Source organism: Pteronotus mesoamericanus, unplaced genomic scaffold (assembly GCF_021234165.1).
Source record: "Pteronotus mesoamericanus isolate MK-2021 breed Mesoamerican mustached bat unplaced genomic scaffold, CSHL_Meso_final scaffold_476, whole genome shotgun sequence".
In the NCBI taxonomy this organism is placed as follows: domain Eukaryota; kingdom Metazoa; phylum Chordata; class Mammalia; order Chiroptera; family Mormoopidae; genus Pteronotus; species Pteronotus mesoamericanus.
In genome coordinates, this window is record NW_026555318.1 from 1,038,971 (window position 1) to 1,064,191 (window position 25,221).

The following is a 25,221-nucleotide window of genomic DNA, read 5'->3' on the forward strand; positions in this document are numbered from 1 at the left end:
GTGGGCCTGAATTCAGCAGCAGTCCATTTCCAGTTTTTACCAAGCCTTCCCATTTGTGACCTGGGCCTGGGTTCTTCCTCATCTGTGAGCTGGCCCTAGGGAGCATCCAATGAGGCCGCGGAGCCAGGGGTGGGGGGAGCTGAGGGGAGGTGCGGTGGACGTAGCTGCCTGGGGGTGTGGGTGACTGAGTGACTTGTTCGTACCCACCGGCCCTCCGCAGGCCCAATCTCAAACTCACCATTTATATCCTAAATAAAATCTCTGCTGTCCCACCCCACCTTGTGATGTGCTGGGTCTGAAAATACCCAGCTCATGATGGGCCACTCTGGTCGCGTAGTAATTTCATGTCCAATGGTCAAGCTCGTTCCCTACCAGGGCTCAGGAGGAAGCCAGGAATAACTTTTTATTTTTATTTTTTTAAAGATTTTATTTATTTATTTTTAGAGAGAGGGGAAGGGAGGGAGAAAGAGAAGGAGAGATACATCGATCTGTTGCCTCTCCCACGCCCCCAACTGGGGACCTGACCTGCAATGCAGGCATGTGCCCTGACTGGGAATCGAACCAATGACCTTTGGGTCCGAAGGCCAGCATTTAATCCACTGAGACACACCAGCCAGGGCCAGGAGTGGCTTTTTGAATAGTCAGGAATGCTCTTCTGCAGATGGCACGCAGATGCCCTGGAATGGGAGTCAGCACCCTCTGAGCCAGGGGCCAAGTCTCACCTATCACCTATTTCCATACAGCTTGCAAGCAAAGGATGGTTTTTGTATTTTAAATAATGACATTTTACATGTTTATTTGAATACTGACACACTTGTCTTGATTTTGCCCCTTCGGCTGCAAGGCCAAGATATTTTCCGTGTGACCCTTTTAGAGAAAGTTTGGCGGCCCCCCGGGCCTGCCCGGCAGTTCCCCTCCAACTCTCGTCTGCCACGGACCGGACTGGGGGCGCCCCCGGAGGCACTGACTGCCCAGCGTTGCCAGCCTGCCCTGTACTCGGAAAGCCCCGGGGGAGAGCGGCGTGTGCCCCTGGGAGGGTGCCTCGCACAGACCCACGCGCAGTGAGGGGCTCTGGGTGCAACGGCCACAGGTGCCGGCGCCAGCCACTCGCCCACTTGACAGACAACCATTGGGTGCCTCCTGCTCTTGGCTCTGGGGCTACAGCAGGGAAGAGGGACACATGGTTCCCACTCTTACAGTTTCCCTTCTGACTGGGGAGGCTGATAAAAAACTGGCAAACTGAACAGCTATAGACTGCGGCATGTGCACTGTAGAAAATAACTATGCCGCACTGAGAGGATGATGGCGGCCGTGTGTGGAGGGCGAGGGACCGAAAGGGTAGGTCTCTCCGGAAGAGGCGTTTCAACCACGGCGAGGAGGAGGAGGAGGAGGAGGAGGAGGAGGAGGGGGAGGAGGGGGAGGAGGGGAGGAGGGGGAGGAGGGGGAGGAGGGGGAGGAGGGGGAAAAGAGCAGCCAGCCACAGTTTTGCTTGGGGGCGGGGACGCCAGGACCAATGATCCGAGCGGGAACGAGCGTGGGGCATTTGTGTTAGGGAAAGGATGCGCGAGGAGGGAGAAATGGGGCGCCCAGGACGGCGGCCGCCATGAAGGCTGGCCCTTAGAGCCTTGTCGAGGAGCATAGATTTTATTCTCTGTGCAGTGGAAAGCACGGGAAGGTTGGAGTGACCTGACTGGATTATTCTTTTCAAAAAGCTTCCTCTGGTTGCAACCTCCACCCTCCGTTCTCCCACCCACACGTGGAGATGCTTGTTCAGTGTGAGGCTCTGGGGACACCAAGAAGGAAGAGCTGAGATCCCTGCCCCTGGAGGGCTGCTCAACTCTCTCCCCTGCCTCACCCCTGCCCCCAACGCCCCTCCCTTGCCCCATGACTCTTGACACAACGCGAGCCTTTGGAAGCTAGTTTATTTTGATTGGTTTTTCCTGGGGCCAGGTCTGGGCTGGGAGGTGATGGGCTCTGAAGTTCCGTTCTAGGGGTTCTAGGGATGCTGGTCCCCCTCCTCGGCACTGCGGCGGCCGAAGTCCATCCATCCATACGCTGCTTCTTCTTCCTCCAGCCATGGCCCCTGCTTCTTGGACAGGTCTGAGGGTCAGAGGTGGGAGAGGAGGTGAGGACGGGGCAGGACACCCAGCCTCTGGGACAGAGGCCAGGGCCAAAACTGAGCAGGGACAGCTGTCAGCAGGTCCTACCTGCCACCAGGTCTGGGGAACCCTGGAACCTCAGCTGCCTTTGGTGGTGAGAGGTTGGGCCCAGCCGGTCCAACGAATGTAGATCCAGGCCCCTATGGACTCCTGGACCGGACGGTGCATCCTGCAGCTGGGAGCCAGGCTTCCAAGAAGCTTCGGAGAAGGTGGCCAGAGCCAGTGCCAAGATGAGCGCGCACACACACAGTCGCTGCATCTTGTCTGCCAAGGAGAGCGGGGCCAAGCTTAAAGGTGGGGCCGCCTGGCCACCCTGATGGCAGGTCTGCAGTTCGGGGAGGGCTTGTGAACTGCTCCTGGCGGCTCGCCCTGCCCCCAAGCCTTGCCTCTTCCCGCCTTACCTACGTAATTCCAGCGGCTGCTCTTCGCAGAGGAAATGAAAACCTAGAGAAACGGTGTCTAAACTGTTATGCACAATTTGAGGCCATGTGAGCAGCTCTGTGGATGTTTTAGTCTTGAAATTTAAGGTGGACTTTAAAAGTAATACCAAAGGAACATACGCAGTCTGCTGTGTGGATGTTCTCACGGGATCTCTTTGGAGACCTCCAGCACATTCACCGTGCCCAACACTAGCTGCGTGTGTTGTTCAGAATGGCAGCCGCAAGCCCCATGTGGCTCTTTACACTTAAATTAATTAAGATAAACAGGTCCTCGCTTGCACTAGCCGTATTTCCAGCACACGTGTGGCTGGTACATACTGTGTCAGACAGTGCAGATATAGAACATCACCATCATCACGGAAAGTTCTTTTAGGAAGTGCTGTTCTAGGAAAGAGCTTGAGATGGGGTCCAGGAACCCTGGGCTCCTGTCCCAGCCTTGCCCAGTAATTTGGGTCCCTTCTCCCTCTGGGCCTTGGTTTTCTCACATGAGAGAGGGGAGACTAGCCTTTGCCCTTCCCACCTCCCAGAGCTGGGATGAGAATGGAGTAAGAGGGTCAGGGCTGGGCCCTGGGTGAAGCAGCCAGTCAGCTCGAAGGCAAGGGTTGGGAAGCCAGCATGGGTCCTGGTGCTGACACCTTGTCCAGCCCTGGGCTAAGGGAAGGGTTCCAGCTCTGGAGACACCCAGCTATGAGCCAGGTACCTTGACAGGGTGACGGTCCCATCAACCCTCTTCCCAGCCTCTCACTCCCATCCTGGGTGCTCTTACCTGCCGAGCTGGGAGTCTGGCGATGCCGAGGTCTGTCTGGGTACCTCTGGGTCCTCTGCTGGGCTGGATGCTCCAGCCCTGACTTATAAAGCCCTCAAGGCCCCTCCCAAACCCTCCTCCCCCAGGAGGCTAGAATCCCCACGGCAAGAGCAGGAACCCCTGCCCCGCCCTGCCATTTAGAGTCAGTCATCTGGATATGGGGGAAGGGAAAGAGAGTTGACTCCATGGTGGGCACAGGCGCAGGCTAGAGGCAGTTCTTCAGCTGGGCCTGAAGGCAGGCAGGAGACAGGCTCCCTGGGGTCAGGAACAGTGTCCCCACCATGTCCTCGGGGTCAGAGACCTATTGCTCCTCCCTCAGACTACTTCCTATTTGGGGGGCAGGTGAGACAGATGGACCAAATGACCTTAGATTCATATAGAGAAAGCATATTTCACTACATATTGATGTTTGAGGATCAGGGTGTGTGTGAAGATAGAGTGATGTATCGATCCCCTGTCCCTTCTGCAGGCCTCCGCAAACAGGACGTGCCATAGTTATCAGAAGCAATGGGCCATGGGCTGATGGCCTCGCTCGCTCTGCCTCGTGCTGCGTCCTGTTTGGCTCTTAGCCCCTTTCACCTGCCCTTTCTCAGAAACCGCTGAGTATCGCCCCCTCTCCTTGTGCCCACCCTGCTGGGCTGGATTTAGCTTGCAGCTACCTCTGTGTCTCCCCAGGTCTGGCCCTCATCCCCCACTTCTTGCAAACCCCCTACCTAGAGCCAAGTCCTTGAGGCTCCTGCACTTCGAGGCTCATGTGGGGACAGTAATCTGCACAGTGCACCTATCGCTTTTCAATATAAAAATACATCTTAAAACGGTTAGCAAAGAGCCCTGACCAATGTGGCTCAGTTGGCCAAGCGTTGCCTGGAAAAGCAAAAGGCCACCGGTTTAAATCCCAGTCAGCGCACCTGCCTCAGTTGCAGGCCGGGTCCCCAGTTGGAGCGCTTGCGATCGGTTTTTCTCTCATACATCCATGTTTCTTTCCCTCTCTTTCTCCCTCCCTTCTCCTCTCTCTGAAAATGAATGAATGAATGAATGAATGAATGAACAAAAATTAAAAAATGGTTAGCAAAAAGACTAAAGGGTTTGTCCATGCTCTTCTAGAAAACCAAATGGAATGTTTTGTTGACCTGTTTGATAACATGCTGCCTGGGCCTGGTTGCATGGATGCAACTAGCTCTAGGCTGTTTTTTATCTTTCCGCAGCTGGGACTAGAGGTTTGCTTTTGTTCATGCGTCCTCACGGCCCTTCCTGGTCGGGAGGAGTTTTGCAGCCCCTTGGGTCCTGGATAAGGGGCAGTGGTACCCACGCTCACAGCCAGCTTTTCTGAGAATTAACAGGTGATGAAGGAAGCCAGTGGTGAGGTATCCATGGCAACAAGTGGCCGAACGTTCTGGTGAATAACCACTCTAATCCGGAGCAGGTCTCGGTGACTCAGCAGACAGAACAAATGTAAACGACAAAAACAGTGTGGGCACTGGTGATAATAATTGAATCACAGAACCTCCGAGATGGAAGGCACTTTGAAGGTGCTGGGGGGGCACGGTGGAGAGCAGCTCTGCTCCTATCCTGGGGAGAAGAGATGTTCGTGTTGCCATGGTGATGGGAAATTATGAGCTTTTAGCAGAGTCCTTGCTGTACCGGAACCCAAGACTTGATTTCTGCTGCAGGGCAGGGGGTGGGGACTGGAGGGTTGGGGACTGTGTGTGGGTGGGGGGCTATGTCCCTTGGCTTTCTTTTATTTATTTATTTTTTGCCCCTCGGCTTTTCTTCTGCAGGCTGGTTGCACAGGGGCGGCAATCACACCAGAGAGCGGTGTGGGCCCCTCCCACTAGGTGAGTGGAGCTCCGCTGTCGCAGGGCACTGGCGAGCATGCGGCCGGGCTCATGTTCACAGGTGAGAGACAGCCCTTACCCCAAGGAGCTCGCTCTCATGGACTCAGCCTCTTCCCCTCACAAGGGAACCTGCGGAGCTTTGGGCAGCTCTGTCCCTTTCTGAGCTGTTTTTCCCTCCAGGAACTGAGGGAAATAACTTGGGGGAGAGTCCTGCGAAGGTGACTTGCCTGGTGCCCAGAACTTCACGGGCATCGAATGTATTTGCATCTTCTTCCCTTGTCCTCTCTGGACATCTGTTAGCCACATCTGTGAAATGGAAATCATTCATTCCCACCTCACAGGGCTGCAGCAAAGGGGAAATGGGACGAGGACTGTGCACACGTCAGGGAGCTTCACTTCCCCCGAAGTGAACGGAGGGCAATTCCCTCAAAAACATCATTTTTTTTTTTTTTTGTTTAAATCTTTAGTGAGAGGGCAATGGAGGGAGAAAGAAAGGGAGAGAAAGATTGATGTGTGAGAGATACATTGATTGGTTGCCTCTTGCATGCCCCGGCTGGGGACCTGGCCCACAACTCAGGCATGTGCCCTGGCTGGGAATCGAACTGGCAACCTTTCGGTTAGCAGGCCAGCACTCAATCCATTGAATCACACCAGCCAGGGCTAAAAGCATCTTCTTGGAATCCAAGGTTTTCCCTTCCGCTGGCAGTGACTCAGAGGGACAACAGCCTTGAATTGTCACTGAAAGAGGCAGCGGGGTTGGAGCCGACGGAGGCTGGACCTCTCAGAGATCAGCACCTACTGGTGTAAGGAGGGTTTTGGAACTGGTGAAGCCAGGCTGGAATCCAGGATCCAACACGTTGACTAGCAGGTGACCAGAAAATCCAGTGTCCAGGTCTACCAAGTTGAAGACCAGATCCTCCCGCTCCCTGTGGACCCTGCGCTGTGCTCACAATGATGACAATGCTATATGCCATACATCGTCATTATTGTCAGCCCTTTGCATGAGTGTGCAGTTGCTGTTTATCATGATCCTAGGACATAAGTGCTAGTGTGTTCCGATTCTACAGATGACAAAACAGGCCAGGGCAGGTGAAGCAATCCCTGTCCTGAATTCACATGACGAAGGAGAGCCAGGCTCAAAACTCAGGTCTCTGTCCACGGAGTCCTGGGCTCTTTCTTCTTGGAGGGGAGGGATGGTGGTGGTGGGCAGAAAAATGTTCCCCCAAAGATGCCCACACCCCAGTCCCCCAGACATGTGAGTAGGTGACGTTACATGGCAAAAGGGACTTTGCAGATGTACGTAAGGTTACAGACTTTAAAACAGAGCACTTACCCTGGATTATCTGTGCGGGCCCAATTTAATCAGATGAGCCCTTAAAAGCAGAGAATGTTCTTTGTTTTTTAAATGTGTATTTTTCCTCACTCTTTTTTATTTTTTAAAAGATTTTATTTATTTATTTTTTAGAGAAGGGTAGGGAGAGGAAAACATCAATGTGAGGTTGCATCTCGAGCGCCCCCTGCTGCCTCACAATGGGAATTGAACAGGCGACCCTTCGGTTCGCAGGTGGGGGCTCAGTCCACTGAGCCACACCAGCCAGGGCTAAAAGCAGAGAATGTTCTTTGGCTAGAAGCAGAAGTGATGTGGCTGAAGGATGAGTTGGAGCTTTGAAGAATGAAAAGGACTTGACTTGCCCTTGCTGAGTTGAACATGGGAGACCGAGGGCAAGAGGACGAGGTGTGCCCTCAGCTGCGGCCCCACAACTGCAAAGAACTGAGCTCGGCCAACAGCCCGGATGAGCTGGGAGGCAGCTTCACCTCAGAGCGTTCAGGAAGGAAGGCGGCCCGGGGCCACCCCTTGATTTTGGCCTAGTGAGCCACGCCGAGCCTGGGCGTCTGAACTGCAGAATCGTGAGAGAGTGGGTTTGTGTGGTCTGAAGCCTTAAACTGGTGGTAATTTTTTATTTTTGTTCCTCACCTGAGTATATGTTTCCTGATTTTAGAGAGAGAGGAAGGAGTGGGGACAGTGGGGAGAGAGAGAGGAATACGAATGCGAGAGAGAAATACTAATCCATTTCTTCCCATATACATTCCGACTGGGGATCCAATCCAAAGCCTAGGTGTGTACCCTCACTGGAGACGGAACCCGCTCCTTTTTGGTGTATGGGATGATGCTCCAACCAGCTGAGTCACCCTGCCGGGGCAAATTGGTGGTAATATTTAGGGCAAGAGTAGGAAATGAATGCAAGCGTTTCCAGCCTCCAGAAGGCTTCTCTCGGTAGGAACCAGCCCAGAGTGAGTCTGTCTGTGATTTTCCAGATACAGTTCAGGGAGATGTGTGTTAAGGTGTGAGGCTGATCATCTCTTCCATTTCCTGTGCAGTTACGGAGCGCCTGCTGTGAGCCAGGGTTCGGTGAGGCCCTGGGGACAAGACATGAGTGGCCCTTTCTCAGTTTTGGTGGAGTTTAAGTCCTAGGGGAGAGGGTCACATGCAAAAAAAAAAATAGACACGACAATGGTACCCTGTAAAGGGGAGAACAGTTCCTGGGAGGGGACCTCTCCAAGGGCAACTCTGTGACCTGACCACAGGTGGACTTGGGAAACGTCACTACGTTACTGATGATCATGATGCTGACTTCCTGGATAGCGGAAAAGATGGACGCTGATAATGACTCAGTCACCCTGTCCCAGGCAATGGGGCCTTGGAGGGCGTCAAAGTGCTGGGACAAATAGAGACACCTGGGAGGTGTTTGTGTCAACATGGGCATCCAGGGCCCCTCTTAGGGCAGGGGGCTGGGGCGGAAGAAGAAAGGTCATGACGTGTGGCTTCGCGTGCTGTCTGGGCCCAGGAGGACAGCCAGCATGCTGCTCTCAGGCTGAGCGGGGAGGTTGCCCACCAACCTCAGGGGACAGGGGACAGGCCTGGATACCTGGGACGGAGAGCAGAGGGCACCCCCAATTTAGCCTCTGCCTCCTGTCCCTGACCTCCCGTCATGTTCTCACCGGAGGGCCACCTGTGCCTTTGGAGCAGTGGCTCTCCATACGCACCTCACATGAAGATCACCTGGGCAGCCCTAGGCCCCGCCCCCACGCTCAGGCGGCGCAGCCCCCCAGGCTTCTCACGCCGGAAGTCCCCGGTGGGACCGGGTGTCTGGCTGAAGTCCGACGGACAGATGTTTGTGTCTGTGAAAAGGACAGGGCGAGGAGCTTTGCCATCCTGGGTGGGACTCCCAGCTGGACACTTCCTAACCAAGGGATCTAAGGCAAGTCACAGACTGGAGGGTGATCCGGGCGCTTCTCTTGGGGGCCGTGGTGAGATTTGGTCTCTCACACGTGGAGTGTTCTAAGTAAGGGTCTGCTCTTATCATGGACCCACAATTCATGCTGACTGACAGAATAATCTCCCCCTCTCCTAGGTTATTTTCTCCTCCACTCTTTCCTGCAATAGTCCCTGCAGCCACCCACCCCTGCAGGATGACCCCCCCCCACTCCCCGCAGGCTTCACAGTAGCTCCCCAGGTCTCCCCACCTTCTGCCTCACACAGCGCTGGGTCCCCTGGAGACTGTCTTGCCTCCCATCTTACCCGTAAGTCCTTCCACTGGCGGATGAACGCTCACAGGCATATTATTTCACTTAACACGCAAACTCAAGCCCAGAACCCTGTTTGCAGACTGTCAAAACCCAGTGAATGTGCTCTTAGGATTTGTGCGTTTCAATGTAAGTAAATTTTATTTTAAAAAAGAACTGTAAACAGGGTGAAGTGAACTGTGCATTTATTTTGAAATGTATACAAAATAAGATGGATGGGTAGATATGAGACCAAGAATAATATAAATTATAGAATCTAGGTGGTGGCATTTGAGTGCTCACATTAGAATTAATCTTTTCTGTGTAGTTGAACATTTGAATAATACAATATTGGAAAGTATTTTATTTAGCGATGTCAGATAGTGGTTTTTAAATGGGAAAATAATTCTAAAGACACCTACGCGAGTCAAGTATTTGCTCAGGTGCATTTTAGAGTCGCAGAAACGCGGGTCAGCCAGGTGAGGGTGTTTGCTCCAGGCCCCACAGGCAGGTGAGGGAGCTGAGCTGTGAACCTGGTCAATGTTCTTAAGCTCTGAGTACTGCTGCCTCTCAGCCTCCTGCCCCACCCTCGCTCCAGAAGCCCGATCTACCTTTCCCTGTCCTCCACTTCCTCTCCCTGCCTGGGTTCTCTCAGCGCGCCCGCCCTACCTGGTCTCACCTTCCTCCCTGCCTGCCTGGCCCCACGGTTTGTCATTTCACTTATGAGGGTGCACCTATAATACACTGCGACCCCTCTTCTGCTTCAGAACCTGCTAGGCTGGTCCCCAGTTCCTGATAGAGGACCCCCTCCCCCTTTCTGTCTCCCACTCCATGCCAACAGGAACATTTCTGAAACTAGCCTGTTGATTCAATTGCAGATTAATATTACGCAGCTGGGTTGTTGCCTGGCAACCTTGTGAATCGTCTCTCCCTTCACTCCCAAGGTCATCTCATTGTCAGTCCCCTTCTCCTGGCCATGGCCACAGTTGTCCGAGTCCTTCTGTCCTTTTCTCCTTTCCTTCATCACTAGAGGGTGCGTGGCTCTGTTCAGGGTCAGTCCCTTCACCAGGCCTTCCGTCCAGAACGCCCCTGCCTGCTTAGAGACCCTATGCCTTCACTTTTTCATCTCTCCCTCCCTCCCTCCCTCCATTCATTCATTCATCTATTTATTCAAAAAATTTTTTTCTAAGCGACTTTTCCAGTGCCAGGCGCTGTGCTGACCCTGGGTATGCGATGTTGATCAAGCGGGTCTTTGTTCCTTTTCTCTCGTAGGGGAAACAATGTGATATGACCTTAAAGTACTGTGAATAATTATGGGGTGGGGGGCGAGTAAGCAGAGAAGCCTTCTCCCTTCCCCCAACCTTGAAGCTTCCTCCATGCAAGCTTTCCGACTCCACCTCCCTCTACAAAGGTGATTAAAATTTAGGGAGGACTTCTTTGGCCAGACCCGTATTGTAAGCATTTTGCACGCATTATGTCTTAGGATCCTCAGCACAACCCCACAGGGAGGGCAATATATTTGCCCCTAGTGTACAGCCAAGAAAACAGACACAGAGCGATTGGTGATTGTTGGTAGAAACAGTCCACCGTGGGCCTTGAGCATTCCTGAATGTTCTTACTGAGTATGCCAGGAATGCATAGGTCATGACCACTCTCTACCTGGGCCATTTCTCAGGGTTGTGTTTGAAGCGAGCAACCCTGAGGCATGAAGTCATGTCTGGCTATGGGACAAAGAGCAGGCTTGCTACTGCTGACTATAAAAGCAAAAGATTCGCTCTGTGTCCCTCAGCTGAGATACAACTACTGTTGGTCCATATTATGTCACCGACCAGGGCCTTGGTGCGGGGCGTAAGAGGAATTGATGCAAATCATGCTGCTAGCTGGGTGGTGAGGAATGAAGCTATTTGTCTCTGACCCAGGAAGCTTGCATCTTCCGCCAGCGTTGGTGCGTTGGTAGTGGGATAACTGGTTGTAAGCTGGGTAAAATCAAATACCAAACTAAACACAGTGATTTGCCCACCACACAGAGCTTATCAGACACACAACTGAGACTCGAACCTGGGCAGTTTGATCCCACAAGCATTAAAAACACGCCTTCTTGCTGCTTTCCTGTTTCCTCTCTGGTGATCCTTCTCTTTCCTTCACTCTGTTACCCACCGAGCCAGTCAGTGGGGTGCGTTGGAGTGACAGACAGTGGGGGCAAGGAGAAATGGGGTGGGGAAGGTTTTTGTTTTTTTTTGAATTCTCACTTAAGGACTTGCTTATTGATTTTTTTTTTTTTTTTAACAGAGAGGTGGAAGGGAGGAAGAGAGAAACATCGATCAGTTGCCTCTCCTATGCATCTCAACTGGGGATCAAACCCACAACCTAGATAAGTGCCCTAACCCACGACCTTTCCGTGTATAAAACAATGCTCCAATCAATTAAGCCATACTGGCCAGAGTGAGGTAGGGGAGGTTTTGATGGCTGATTTCGCCTATGACCTCACTGGCTATTCTGAAAAGCTATTTCAGGGAAGGGAGAAGGCACAGTGTATTTCTTCAGGCTTTACTGAAGTTATTTTATTTTTATAAACCTGCCTAATTCCCAGTGATCACTGGCAGAGGGTAGAGGACATTTCTGTTCACCAGCCAAAGTGGTGCTGCCACCTGGCAACCACCAATCTACTTTCTGTCTTTATGGATTTGCTCATTTTTAATATTCTGTACAAATGGGATCCTACAATATTTGGCTTTTACTGTCCGGTTCCTTTCACTTAGTGCAATGTTTTCAAGATTCATGTTGTATCATATGTCAGTACTTCATTCCATTTTTTTGCTGTATAATATTCCATTGTATGACTATACTGCATTTTATTTATTCATTCATCGGTTGATGGACAGTTGGGTTGTTTCTACCTTTTGGCTATTGTGAACAATGCTACTACGAAAAACTTGTGTACAAGTTTTTGTGTGAATATATACTTTTAATTCACTTGAGGATATACCTAGGAGTGGAATTGCTGAATTACATGGTAACTCTGCCTAACTTCTTGAGGAACTTTTGTTTTCCTCAGCAGCTGCAGCATGTTACATTTTTACCAGCAACATATGCGGTTCCCATTTCTCCACATCCTCCACCAAAAATTCTTATTGTCTGTGTTTTTGACTATAGCTGTCTTAGTGGTATCTCATTGTGGTTTTGATATGCCTTTCTCTGATGGCTAATGATGTTGAACATCTTTTCATGTACTTATTGGCCATTTGTATATATTCTTTGGAAAAATGTCTATTCAGATCCTCTGCCCATTTTTCAATTTTGGTTGCCTTTTTATTATTGAGTTATAAGAGTTCTTTATGTATTTTAAATCCCAGTCCCTTGTCAGATACATGGTTTGCAAATATTTTTTCCTATTTCGTGGGTTGTCTTTTCACTTTCTTGGCAGTACACGTTGGAGCACACAAGTTTTAGAACTTGATGAAGTCCAATTCATCTATTTTTTACTTTTGTCACTTACATTTTTGTTGTCATATCTAAGAAGATTTTGCCTAATCTACGGTCATGAAGATTAACTCAGATTTTCTTTTAAGAATTCTATATTTTTAGATCTCATCTTTAGGACTGTGTTCCATTTTGAGTTAACTTTTTGCATATGGTGGAAATTACAGGTCCCGCTTCCTTCTTTTGCATGTGGATATCCAGCTGGCCCAGCATTGCTTGTCGCAAAGACAGTTTTTCCCCATTGAGTTGTCTTGGCACCTTGTCAAAAATTAATAGAATGAAATGCGACAATCCTTCATCATTTTTAATTTGGGGGAATTTGTGTTATTTCAAATGCATGTGTCGAGTGAGGCTTTTAAAGTGTGTTTTATAACAGTTCTTCTCCGCTTTCAAGGTGCATAAGTATCCCCTGGGGGTCTCGTTAAGAAGCAGATTCTGATTCAGTTGGTCTCAGGTGGGGCTTAAATAGAGCCCCACCTGCACAACAGTCACTGCACAAGGAGCCGACATCCCATACATCGCCTTACGAAGTGAAGAACCCTTCCCTCCCCGCTGATTGTTCAAAATTATTTTACTTTATTTTTAAAATCTTTTTTTATATGATATTCTACAGGAACATTTTTAAAGAAAATGACATGACTTTAATTAATCTATTTAAAAGATTTTATTTATTTATTGAGAGGGGGAAGGGAGGGAGAAAGAGAGGGAGGGAAACATCAATGTGTGATTCCATCTCATGCACCCCTGCTGGGGACCTGGCCCACAGCCCAGGCCTGTGCCCTGACTGGGAATTGAACCGGCGACCCTTTGGTTCACAGGCCGGCGCTTAATCCACTGAGCCACACCAGTCAGGGCTATTTTTAAACTCTTTATTGAATTTTTTTCCATTGCCATTTTGCCCCTTTACACCCGCCTCACTCAGCAATCACCACACTGTTGTCCACGTCCATGAGTCATTTTTCCTTTTTGCTCAGTCCCTCCGCCCCTAACCTCCCCCACCACGAGCTGTCATCCTGCTCTCCACCTACGAGTCTGTCTCCATTTTCCTCGTTAGTTCAGTTTGTTCATTAGATTCCACATATGAGTGAAAAAGGTCATATGGTATTTGTCTTTCTTTGACTGGCTTATTTCACTTAGCATAATGTTCTCCAGGTCCATCCATGCTGTTGCAAAGGGTAAAATTTTCTTCTTTTTTTACAGCCGAGTAGTATTCCATTGTGTAAATATCCCCTAGTTGTTTTATCTACCCATCTATTGATGAACACTTGGGCTGCTTCCATACCTTGGTGATTGTAAATAATGCTGCAATGAACATAAGGATGCTTATGTTCTTTCAAATTAGTGTTTTGGGTTCCTTTGGATATATTCTCAGATGTGGGATCACTGAGTAAAAAGGCAGATCCATTTTTAATTTTTTGAGTTATCTCCATACTGCATTCCACAGTGGTTGCACCAGTCTGCCTTCCCACAGTGCAAAAGGGTTCCCCTTTCTCCACATCCTCACCAGCACTTGTTTGTTGATTTATTGATGGCAGCCATTCTGACAGGTGTGAGATGGTATCTCATTGTGGTTTTAATATGCATCTCCCTGATGATTAGTGACATTGAGCATCTTTTCATACATCTATTGGCCATCTGTGTATCCTCCTTGGAGAAGTGTCTATTCAGGTCCTCTGCCAATTTTTAAATTGGGTTGTTTGTTTTTTTGGTGTTGAGTTTTGTAAGATCTTATAAATTTTGGATGTTAACTGCTTATTAGATATAATGGCGAATATGTTCTCCCATTCTGTGGGTTGTCTTTTTATCTTGATGGTTTCCTTTGCTGTGCAAAAACTTTTTAGTTTGATGTAGTCCCATTTGTTTATTCTTTCTTCTGATTGTTCCAAAGTTAAGGCTACTCTTTCAAGTAGCTTGCAAAAAGGAAGCAAAAACCACAAGGTACTTACAAAATTGTAGCCCCGAGAAGAATTCTTTTTCTTTTTTTTTGAGAAAACACTCTTTTATTGATTTTTGAGAGAGAGAGATATCAATTTGTTGTTCCACTTATTTATGCATTCATTGGTTGATTTTTGTATGTGCCCTGACCAGGGATCAAACCTGCAACCTTGGTGTATCGGGAAGATGCTCTGTGACACCTGCCAAGGCGCCTTGAGAATTCTAAGAGATGGAGCCACATCTAATTTAGAGCATTAAGCCATTCATCATTAGATACAGGAATTCATATAAATGTGTGAATCCATAAACTCAGGAAGTTAGAAAAGAACCACAAAGTCAACCAAGGAATGTAGGGGGGAAAGGAACCTGATAAAAGTGGAAGTTAATGAGTGAGAAAACCACAACAAAAAAGAGATAGAGCTGATAGACAAAGAATGGGTTATTTTTGAAAAAATAAAAGAGAAACATCTAGCAAGTCTAATTATTCAAAAGAATAGAAATCGGAATAATCGGGTTAAATGGAAAAAAGAATTTAATTTAAAAATGGAGATTTTTTTTTTTAAGATTTTATTTTTTTTCTAGAGAGGGGAAGAGAGGAAAACATCAGTGTGTGGTTGCATTTTGCGCGCCCCCTGCTGGGGACCTGGCCTGAAGCCCAGGCATGTGCTCTACAATGGGAATTGAATCAGTGACCTTTGGTTTGCAGGCCAGCACTCAAGCCACTGAACCACACCAGCTAGAGCTAAAAATGGAGATTTAAAAAAAAATTATAAGAAATACTCTGCATAATTTATGCTAATAAACATGATAATCTCAATTAAAGGGGCCAATTTTCTGAAAAAATATACATTTTCAAAATCAAGAAAAGTCAAGTAGTCCAAAATTATGGGAGAAAGGGAAGGCCTTATCAAAGAATTGCCTCTGATAAAGAGGACAGGCTAGCCCCTGGCTAGTGTAACGTAGTGGATTGGGCATCATCCAGCAAACCAAAGGGTTGCTGGTTCAATTCCCAGTCAGGGCAATACGTGGGTTGTGGACCAGGTCCTCAGCGATGTTTTTTCTCTTTCTCCCTCCCTTCTCTGTAAAATCAATAAATAAAATCTTACAAAGGAAAAAGATTACAGGCCAAGAGAATTTAATGATGAGATAGCATTGATCCATTAAAAATTATGTTTTTGAAGAATAGTTAAGGATACAGGGAAGTTCGCACGTAGTGGATTGTGCTGACTTCTGTTTTCTTTTTGCTGCTTTCCAATTTTTTTTTTCACTTTTTTCCTCTTTGTGGGTAAAGAAACCATTAACAAGGATTTGAGGTGCAAGAGGGAGAGGTTGTGAGAGCCAGTGCTCAGCCCCAGCTGCCTGTGTGTACAACGTGTACATGCCCCACGCAGGTGCTCCGGTTGGTGCTCTTGCTCCTGCGTGCGAGCCTCATCCCATCGGTGCGCCTCACAAGTGTCCTCATCGGTGGGCAGCTCATGGCGGCAGAGGGGGCAGGAATCTGACTGGGTGAGCCAGGGCAGGACGCAGTTGAAATGGAAGAAGAGATGGCCGGGCATCTCAGTGGGAGTCCCCGCTCCAGACTGAGAGTCCCGGGTGACTGTCTTGGGGAAGCTCTCAACCACAGTCTTGGCAGCCGGGGGAGGCAGGTGGGGATCCCAATCCACTGCCAACCCCAAGTCCTCAGAGTCCGTGTTATTCAGGAGTGACCTTGTGAGCTCCAGCAGCGTGTTGGTTTGGGCATCCTGCTCGGGGTCCAATCAGCGGGGGCGCTTCTCGGTGGGACCAGCCTGGGCTCCGCTCTCAGGGCCTCAAGCCAGGACCACTGAGGTGGCCCATGAGTGATGGTGAAGTTGCCATTCACGCCAGCCTTTGTTTTCACTGAAGTACAATAGGACGCATGGCACCCGGGCTGTCTGATCCAGCAGCCCTCCCACCCCGCAGTGTGTCATCTTTTCAGAGTAAATAAAAACATTTTTTAAAAGGAAGAGGAGTGTTGTGCACAAAGTCCCTCACCTCTTTACCCACCCTCACTGCTCCAGAAGGAGCTCCTGACTCTCTTCAAGGTCACCAGCCCAATGGCCTTGGAACTCTCCTAGTGCCCTACAGTGGTTCCCGCGGCCTTTGGCTCCGTAACCAGCCCTGGGGGCTTCCCTGCTAAGGTCTCCTGCTCGGCATCCTTTGGCCTCTCTCCCTTTTGGAACCTTCCCTCCCCTGCACTCTGAATGGAGACCTGCAGGGATTGTCTGGACCCTCCTTCCCTGTCCCTTGCTGGTCCCATCCTATGCCATCACTTTGGTTATGGTTGGTAGTGTTCATGATCCCAAAGCTCTGTTTCCAACCACAACCGTATTCCAAGTTCAGACCTATGGCCGGTTCTTTTCTGTGCTCATTCATTCATTCACCCCTCCATTCGCATTTGTGGAATACTTACTCCATGCAGGTGTGAGGGGTCAGCAACGAGCAAGTCAAACCATACCTTTCTTTTTTTCACTTACGGAGTTTATGTTGCAGTTGGGGAGTCAGATGCTAAACCAACCACTGGACAAACACCTAAATTATTTCTTCTGTGTTTAGAGAAAATGTCGTATCGAGCACATGACAGGGAGAGGCACTTTTTTCTGCTCCCCTTTTCTCCATAGCAGTTATCACCATCTGGACAAGTATATCATTTATTTCTGTTTGATTTTGTTCGTCTTCCTGTCACTGGAACATGAACTCCACATGGGCAGGGATCTTTGTCTACTGCTATATCCCCAATGTAGCTGTCACTGTATTTTCTCCTTCAACATTGTGTTTGACATCCAGGAAACATCCTGCTGGTGTGAATGGCAACTTCACCATCACTCATGGGCCACCTCAGTGGTCCTGGCTTGAGGCCCTGAGAGCAGAGCCCAGGCTGGTCCCACCGAGAAGCACCCCCGCTGATTCCGGGACTGCCAGGTTTCTGCCCCTCTCAGCTAGAGCAATGGGACTCTGTACATGCTCTGCTTCCCGCTGCTGCTTTCGGTGCTTCAGCTGTTTTTGTGCATTTCAATACAGATCTAATGCTATAATGAAAAACACTTATAAAAAAATGAGAAGTCATAATGATACATTTTTTTTTTTAAGCCAGCTTGTAGATCACAATATGGAGTCTGCTGATTTTATGGTCCAAACTGATGCTTCTCAAACTTTGTAAAATGAAGGTTGCTAAAATGAAGATTGGTTCAGTAGTTCTGGGGAGGGGTTTGATATTCTGCGCATCTAACAGTTCCCAGGTGATGCTGAGCAGCAGTCTGTAGTTCTGTCTCCATGGGGGCCCATGGGACCACGCAAGTCATATCTGACGTCCTTGTGCTTGTTTTCTGTTGTTTCACAGGAATGGAGTGAGAATCAATGACTGGACACCCACACAGAATGACTGACATGTTTGTGCTCCACATTAACATTTCTTGTGTTCCCTATGTTTCTTGTTTTTAATAGGAAATGTTCTGGGTATAAATTAACCATAAAGGACTATGAGTAAAGACAATTTAAACTGTGCAATGATCAGACCGCTGTGACTGGGCAATGCCTGGTGATAGTGGCTGTGGAGTGAGTGAGTCATGCCCCGGTTTCTGAGCACCGTGGAGTCCAGCTGCTGCGTGTGCACTTTCTGCCCAACGCACAGCCGGTTTTAGAGATATTTACAAATATTTAAAAATAATTATTAATTTTAAAAGTTGACACTGGAATAGTCATCATTGCTGCTTGTAATAATGGGCCTGGAAAACCTTTGTTCATCCCTGGGGCGTTGTAAGCCTTGGGAGGAAGACATGGATCAGTGATTCTTAAGCGTTTCAGTAGTGGGCTCTTTTAAGAATCTTATAAAAGCATGGACAGTCTCACAAGAAAATGCCCAGCCCTGGCTGGTGTGGCTCAGTAGACTGAGTGCCAACCTGTGAACCAAAGGGTCGCTGGTTCGATTCCCAATCAGGGCACATGCCTGGGTTGTGGGCCAGGTCCCTAATAGGGGGCACATGAGAGAAAACCACACTTTGATGTTTCTCTCCCTTTCTGCCTCCATTCCACTCTAGAAATAAATAAAATATTTAAAAAAAAAAAAAGTGTGGTTTGTTCCTGCTTGTCTCTGCCGCAGAGGGTGGGCCTGGGAGTGGGCAGGAGGGCTGCCGCTGCCTGGGGTGGGGCGGGGTGGGGCAGGCCGACTGAGAGGAAATGGGGAGATGGGGGGGAGAACCTTGGCCGTGGCTCAGCCACTCCCATCTCCCACCAACTTCCCAGCCTGTATTTCCTCTACTCCCTTCTCCACCTGCCTGCTGGTTCTCTCTCTGAATGCTTTTACCTTGGAGCTAATGAGTCCCAACTGTCTCATCAATGAGTTGACATCTAAGTGCTTGGCACAGGCCTAGCACATGGTAAGAGACAGTACTGTATTATTTCTCCTCTAGGCAGGGCCTGTTTCAGCCAAACGGTCCTACCTTAGGGTCCTTATACACACCACTTTCACCGCTGGGCCTGGCCGCTGCCTAGAATGCCCTGCTGCAGATGGCCCCCTGGCCGCGGGTGGCAGAGGGAAGATTTCCTGGTGCCCAGACGTCCTGTGCTCTTCGGGTAAGCCAGTGGCGGCACTGGCCCTTTCTGCCTCCCATCAAGGCTGGTGCTGGTCTAAATCCCAGCAGGGTGTCTCCTTGACTTGCCTGTGTGTGTCCCAGGATCCCCACTGCACTGCACACACCAAGACTGAATGGTTGTCAAATGAGCTCATTAAATTGTTAAGGTACAGGTCCCCTGGTGGGAAGGGCAGACAGGGTTGTAGATGAGGCTGTCACTTAGGAGTCTTGAATTTCCACACGTTTCCTCAGCTGTTCAATGGAAACAATTATGCTTTATTATTTCAGACCTGAGCTATACACCCACCTCACATCAATTGGATTAGGGTGTTCACTAACCCTGTTATATGTTGGTACTTTTTTTGGTTGCTTCCACACACCTTCCTTATTACCGGTGTTGCTAGATTACCTCAAAATCCCCGTCAAGAAAACCAGAGGTTCTCAAAAGGCACAAGGTCAACAGCCTAACACAGGACCTGCACCCCAACCTACGGCATGACTCCATTATTTCATCTTCTGTGGGTTTGACCTCCAGTGTTGCTTCTTCAAGTTCCTCTAGGAAAAGCCCTTTTGTTGTAGTCAAATCTTATTTAGAAGTTATCACCTAAATGTTTTGATCAATGCCAATGGCTGGAGCCAAGTGGTAAGTTTATTAAACAGGCCCATTTTGTAGGGACTTTTGTGCTTTTAGGGTGCTGGCAGCTGGCCCAGCCTGCCACCAGACCTTCTCTACACACTTCCCTTGTACCAGGTTGACTGTCACCTATAAAACAGGGGCTGGCAACAAGTGTTGCTTATATGACCTGTCTTGATAGTTGCCAGCCTGTATTTCAGTATCTGAAATTAGGACTAGTTTTTGAGTCACATGCTGGGAGAATTATTGTTTAACAAAACAAATCCAGATGCGCACCTTGATGTACTTTACTATTGTCTTCCATCAAGGATGGCCTCTCCAACACTTTAGCCACTAAGCTTTTTAATCTACAAACCTAATTTCCTAGTAGTAGACGCTTGCATACCTTTTTCAGAGGTTTGTAGATTAGGTCCAGCCCTACAGCATATTTCTTTCCTTTTGGGAAACCTGAAGGAACAAGCTAAGACTTTTCTTGGCCAACATTTGTTCAGGCCCCAGTTGAGCAGCTTTGGGTACAGACAGATCCACTGCCCACTTCTGTGGGTCCTTCACACACACGAGACTGACTTTACATAAAACAGAAACTGCAAGTCAGGTGTTTCTGAAAACAAGTTTTATTTAAATAAGGGTTTAAATACATTACATAACATTAAAACTGAAGGGGGAAAAAAAACTCGAAATCAGTTTGTTACTTCACATGGCATTGGGCAGCTCTTGCTAGTAAGTTGTAAGCTCTATAGCTAGCTACATGACTGACATCAGTTTGGAATTTGTTCCCTTGTCAAAAGTTTAACTCTGATAGAAGGTTGGCCTCAAATTCTGGTGTTTGGACATCAATTAGCTGGGGTATGTTTGGTTAAAAAGACCTTGGTGGCAAGCCAGATAACCACCTCACCTGCTAGAGGGAAGGCGGGGGCCCTAAGCCGCGCCCACCAGCCACGTTGCTCTTTGCCTACCGAAGGCTCCCTCTAGTGGTAACAGGTGCCGTTGCTGCCTTACCCCTTCTCTCAGCTCCACCGCAGGCGGTTCAGGTGGTGACTCTCTGAGGGCAGGGACCTCTGGCGAGGAGCTTCTGGCCAGACATAGCCGCCTGTGATCTTGGGGCTCTGCGCTTGGCTGAAACATCACGTTATTGCTTTGTTTCAGGCTGGACACTGCCAGGCGCCTACTGCTTGACCTCTGTTTAAATGAGGGACTTCAAGACTAGACAGCATGGCTCTTTTCAGTTTATTGCATGAAGGAGTTACACTAGTCCAAGTTAAAAGCAGACCCCAAATGGTTACATTATACAAGCTGTGAGGTTTTTAAACTTGTGACAAGGGACAGAAGGGGAATTCTACTCATTGCAAGGAAATCCTCACTTAAGCTTCAGTGAGCCAAAAGCACTTAAAACCCATGAACCTTCAGCTGGTCGTCCTTAGCCAGTCCAATCTGCAAAGAAAAATTGGCAAAATTTTAGAGTGCATAGAGAATTAAAGCCTCCAATTCTGTGCCAATAGTCCTGCTTTGCTGCTCCTACACTGGACAAGGGAGTCCAAGAGTCAAGAAGATGCACACCTTACCCACCATGAGCACAGGGGTTCTCCGCGCGGGTGCTTGGTTAAAAAACAATGCAATACAGTTTTAGCTCTTAGGAAGAACGGCCAACCAGACACCCTGCTTACCTTTAGTCCTTTTCTGTATGCAATTTGAATTTGCAATCTAAAGTAGTAGATCTCTAAAAAAAGTAAACTTCAGGGAGACAAATCCCTTCTATCATTTAAATACATTTGTCTCTGCACTTAAAAACTCAGCCAGTTTGCTTAGCCTTAGACAAGGAAATTTGTTTAAAGAGTTGGCAGGATCTGAGATTAGCCAGGGCCAGGGGCTCAAATGTATCAAGTGACTGAACTCACCTCTACGAGGAACTGGCATATGTTCTTGCGCTGGTCACCCTGTAGCTGAATTACTTCTCCATATTCTGGATGCTCAATTACAGTACCATTGCAGGCAAATTTCTGCAAGAGAAGCAAAGCAAATCAGGCAAAGCAACAGCACTAATAACCCTTTCAGTAAATAAAACACAGCACCCCCACGTATGTTCAATGTGCATTTCCTACAAAGACCTACCTTCTTAAACGCCTTCACTAGTTTCTTTTTATCGTAATCATCAGCGATCCCTTGGACAGTAGTAAGGGTCTTCCTGCCGTTTCTCTGTTGAATTCTTATATGGATATAATCCTCAGTGCCAGCAGGAAGCAGATCATCACCCTTACTTGCATCAGCAAAGGGGTCTGGAAAGAAAGGTCAAGTTTAGAGCCGTTGTGGCTTAGGTGCCACTGTTATCCTCCCACCGGATCTTCTGTGCATGCAGAAAACGGGGAACTCGCAAAGGACTGAGCTAGATCAGATATGTTCTTCGTGGGCTCTCCCCCAACACGTCACTCCGGGACGGCCGGCTTTCCAAGTTCCGAGGAAAGCCTGGGCCTCCGGGCCCGCCCTCGGAAGCCGATCACGTGTCTGGGAGGCCACGGCGGGCAGGCAACGCCCCACTCGGCTGATGCAACCGGCCGGAACCCGAGCTCCGAGGCGGGGCCAACTTCCCGCTCCATTGGCGCGCGCGTTTGTCACTTAGGGGCTGGTGCCGCCTCCCTCTCCCGGGTCCGCGACAACGGCGGTGACGTAAAGGACGTGACGCAGGGGAGTCGGGAGGGGGCGGGTGTGGCCAGCGGTAGCTCTGGAGCCATTAGTAAATGCGCCACCCAAGACGCCGGGCCCGCCCAAAAGTTGACCTCTCGCCCTACCCTTCCGGTCACGCTCAGAGGCCGACCCCAAGGCCCAGGCCCTGTCCCCAGTGTCCACGAGGGCAGACACCATCATTCCGACCAAATTTATGAAGGCTCGGAGAGCTTGGAAGCTGCCTGGGCCCCCGTCTCCTGGCCTGGACAGCCCTGCCGCCGCACCAGGGCCTTCATCCCGCGGGGCGTTCCCGTAGCTTACCGAAAGAGTGGAGGTTCTGGATAGCGGACATACGATACGATTCCTTTTCCTCGGTGGAAACGGCCTGCGGAAGGCTGCGGCGGGAGAAGGTGGACAGGGGGGACGGAGCGTCGGGAAACGAGGGGGGCTCAAGGGGAAGGTAGCTGAGTCCTCGGCGGCGGCTCAGCGACTGGGGCGTAGGGGCGGTGCCTGTATTCACTTATATAGTCGCCCCTGTGTCGCCAGCGCGTAGCCCTCACGTATCGACCCCGCCCACGGCGTCGTGCCCCCAGCGTCCAGGCGCCGTCTCTTCCAATTGGTGGAGGAGAGGGGCCGCGGGACGGCGCTTGCGCAGGAACTCAGGGCTGTGGGAGGGCGTCCTGACTCGGGGAGCGAAGAAGGGGGAGGGAAAGCTTGGTCTACGCGCCTGTGCGGAGCAGTAGGAAGGTGTCGGCTGCGCAGAAAACTGGCGGAGGTTTCGCAGGCGCCTGCGCACTATGTGCTCTGTCAAGTTCCGCGTTTTTGACCCTGTTGCTGCGGAACCTGCTCTAGAAGGGGTTTTTGTGGAGAAGATTGGCAATTTTCAGAGGGGATTTAGATGCTGAGCCTCCAAAACGACAAATTACCACTATTTCGTACTCACCCAGTTACCACTTCCTGTTTCTTTACAAGATTTAGGGTGGCACTTTAATCAACGTACAGTAATATAACCCAAACTGTGTATACCTAAAAATAAAAAGGCCTTTACAAGGGAGAGGCAACAAGCGTTTATTTGCGCTCAATAAGCATAGCTATTGAGAAACCATTAATTTAAGCGGGAGCGTAAATGCTGTTACTATTAAGAGACAAAGGCAATGGGTATTTATAAGGAAGGGGAACAATTACATCGATAGAAGGTATTTCTGTTGCAGACAACATAACATGGTGATGGTAATTTTATACAATGTGTTTAATTTTCAGTCCAATAGTCATAATATGACTGCTTTCTTGTTATCTTTAGAAATAGTTCCTTGGGACACAGTGGTGTCCTCGGCTCAGTCCAAACATTATTTTGTGATGTTTTAACCTTCCAAGGTTTGAAGCATGAGAATGCAAGGAAGTGCCTCTTGCATGGCAGCTCTGGCTCCATTTTGAAGTGGCTTTGTTTATTATATATATATATATTTTGACTACTTTAACTTTATCATTTAGACTAATTTGTCATAATGATATCTAAGGTATCATTAGATGAGTTTAATTTAAAAATGGGTTAATCTCTAAATTTATCATTTAGATAATCTAAGGAAACAAAGCCCAGCTCATTAGCTGAGTTCAAGGGAGAGTGTTTCTGGGGCAGGAGAAAAATTCAGGCACCTGAAGGATGTTATTTGGGTCCTACAAATTGTGTGGGGTAGAGCCTTCCCAGATAGTAGATGAACTATGTCCTTCAAAACAGTCAACTTTCTTGCTCTTTCAATGTATTAATTGAAATGCTCTTAGTTGCAGGGGTAAATAAAGTGGTTTTAGATTCCAGGGCATGTGCCAGGAAGGTAAGATAAAGGAGTGCGGACTCTGAAAAGGGATGTAATGGGGTGTGTTGGGAGCTGGGTAAAGAGTTAGAGGCTGCAGTATCTACTCACCTGCAGCCCATTGTGCTAGATCTTTTTCAAGAGAACCTGGAAATCCAATTATTTTTTTAAATCTCTTGATTTTTAAATAGTGTCAATAAATTGAGTTTATGGACAACACTGTGTTGGCACCATGGACTGCAAGATGAGAGCCTGCTCAAGAACAAAACCAAACCAAACAAAACCAAACCCTCTGAGGTAGTAAAAGTGAGGCAGACTTAATAGTTTGTTTTGATTCTGCATTTACCTAAGTAATCTTTTGATTAATAACTTGGCTTCTGTGATATCAGGAAAGGTGAACTATGGCTAGAAGTCACGGGCGTCCAAGTTTCAATTCCATCCCAGCCTAAGAAGTGGAGGACCCAGCTTGCCCTCCCCCTGGGAAGCTCTGCCTTCCCAGATGTGGCTCTGAGTGGAAGGGGTTTGGGGAGAGGAGTGGATGGCAGAGCTCTCCAGGCATGCACACATACAAAAATTTAAAATGATAATGTGGTCCAGTTTATTAATCCTGCCTTTTAGGAAAAGATCTTATTTAAAAAAAAGTCCTTTCTCCGCCTTACGTTTGTAAAGCTATTCTGTATCTCCTTTTGAGAGTCTTTTCACCCTAAGGTCTTTAAGCCATCTGGAATTTATTTTGTGTGTGATGTGAGTAGAGGTCTAATTTTTTCCCCTCTATAGACAGCCCTGCCACCACTTACTGAATAATGCACCTTTGCCCGACTGATTCATCGTGCCTTCTCTATCATAATCATGTCTCTACATATGTGTGGGTTCATTGTTAGAGTCTTGGCTCTGTTCCACTGGTTTATCTAAGCCACACTCTTAATTATAGGAGCTCTACGCAATGTCTTGATGTCCACTAGAATGAGACCCTCCATTTTGTTCTTCAGAATTATGTTGGGTCTTGTTGGCCCTCGTTCTCCGGCCGGGCTCACGGCGTTCCACTCCCCATATTCTGCACCATGGCTGTTCAACGAAGCGCCCTGGATCCTCTCCTCTCAGGGTGTTTGTGCACGCCCTCCCTTGGCACCTTCTTCCCTCCTCTTTGAGGACGTATAAGAACTTTTAATATCATACCCTTTGGGGTTTGTTATTATTATTTTCATTGTTCTCTTAGAGTTGTCCCAATTTTCGCCCATTGCTCTCCCCTGTCCCGCTCCCCCGCCCCCTCACAGTCAGTCCGCACCCTGTTGTCCACGTCCATGGGTCATCTAT

At 48.7% G+C, this 25,221-nt stretch overlaps 2 protein-coding genes across 2 annotated transcripts; both read right to left on the reverse strand.

Moving 5' to 3' along the window:
• Positions 1-1,996: 1,996 nt before the first annotated feature.
• GAST (gastrin) lies at positions 1,997-2,418 on the reverse strand. Its single transcript, XM_054593713.1, has 2 exons — positions 2,208-2,418; positions 1,997-2,100 (listed from the first exon to the last, which is right to left on the reverse strand). The coding sequence occupies exons 1-2, from the start codon at positions 2,416-2,418 to the stop codon at positions 1,997-1,999; spliced, it is 315 nt and encodes a 104-aa protein (XP_054449688.1).
• Positions 2,419-20,039: 17,621 nt separating this feature from the next.
• Positions 20,040-22,594, reverse strand: EIF1 (eukaryotic translation initiation factor 1). The gene is made up of 4 exons (XM_054593712.1): positions 22,421-22,594; positions 21,551-21,714; positions 21,337-21,438; positions 20,040-20,872 (listed from the first exon to the last, which is right to left on the reverse strand). Exons 1-4 carry the CDS (start codon positions 22,449-22,451, stop codon positions 20,828-20,830), a joined length of 342 nt encoding a protein of 113 aa, XP_054449687.1. The 5' UTR covers positions 22,452-22,594; the 3' UTR covers positions 20,040-20,827.
• Positions 22,595-25,221: the final 2,627 nt, after the last annotated feature.

Bases quoted from the DNA above. Each gene is read 5' to 3' on its own strand.
- GAST (XM_054593713.1), bottom strand. From the start codon at position 2,418: ATGCAGCGACTGTGTGTGTGCGCGCTCATCTTGGCACTGGCTCTGGCC. The intron at 2,101-2,207 runs GTAGGACCTGCT...TCTGACCCTCAG, and splicing joins TTCCCCAGACCTGGTGGCAG to ACCTGTCCAAGAAGCAGGGG.
- EIF1 (XM_054593712.1), bottom strand. From the start codon at position 22,451: ATGTCCGCTATCCAGAACCTCCACTCTTTCG. The intron at 21,715-22,420 runs GTAAGCTACGGG...CTTTCTTTCCAG, and splicing joins CCAGAACCTCCACTCTTTCG to ACCCCTTTGCTGATGCAAGT. The intron at 20,873-21,336 runs GTGAGTTCAGTC...TTTTCTTTGCAG, and splicing joins TATGCCAGTTCCTCGTAGAG to ATTGGACTGGCTAAGGACGA.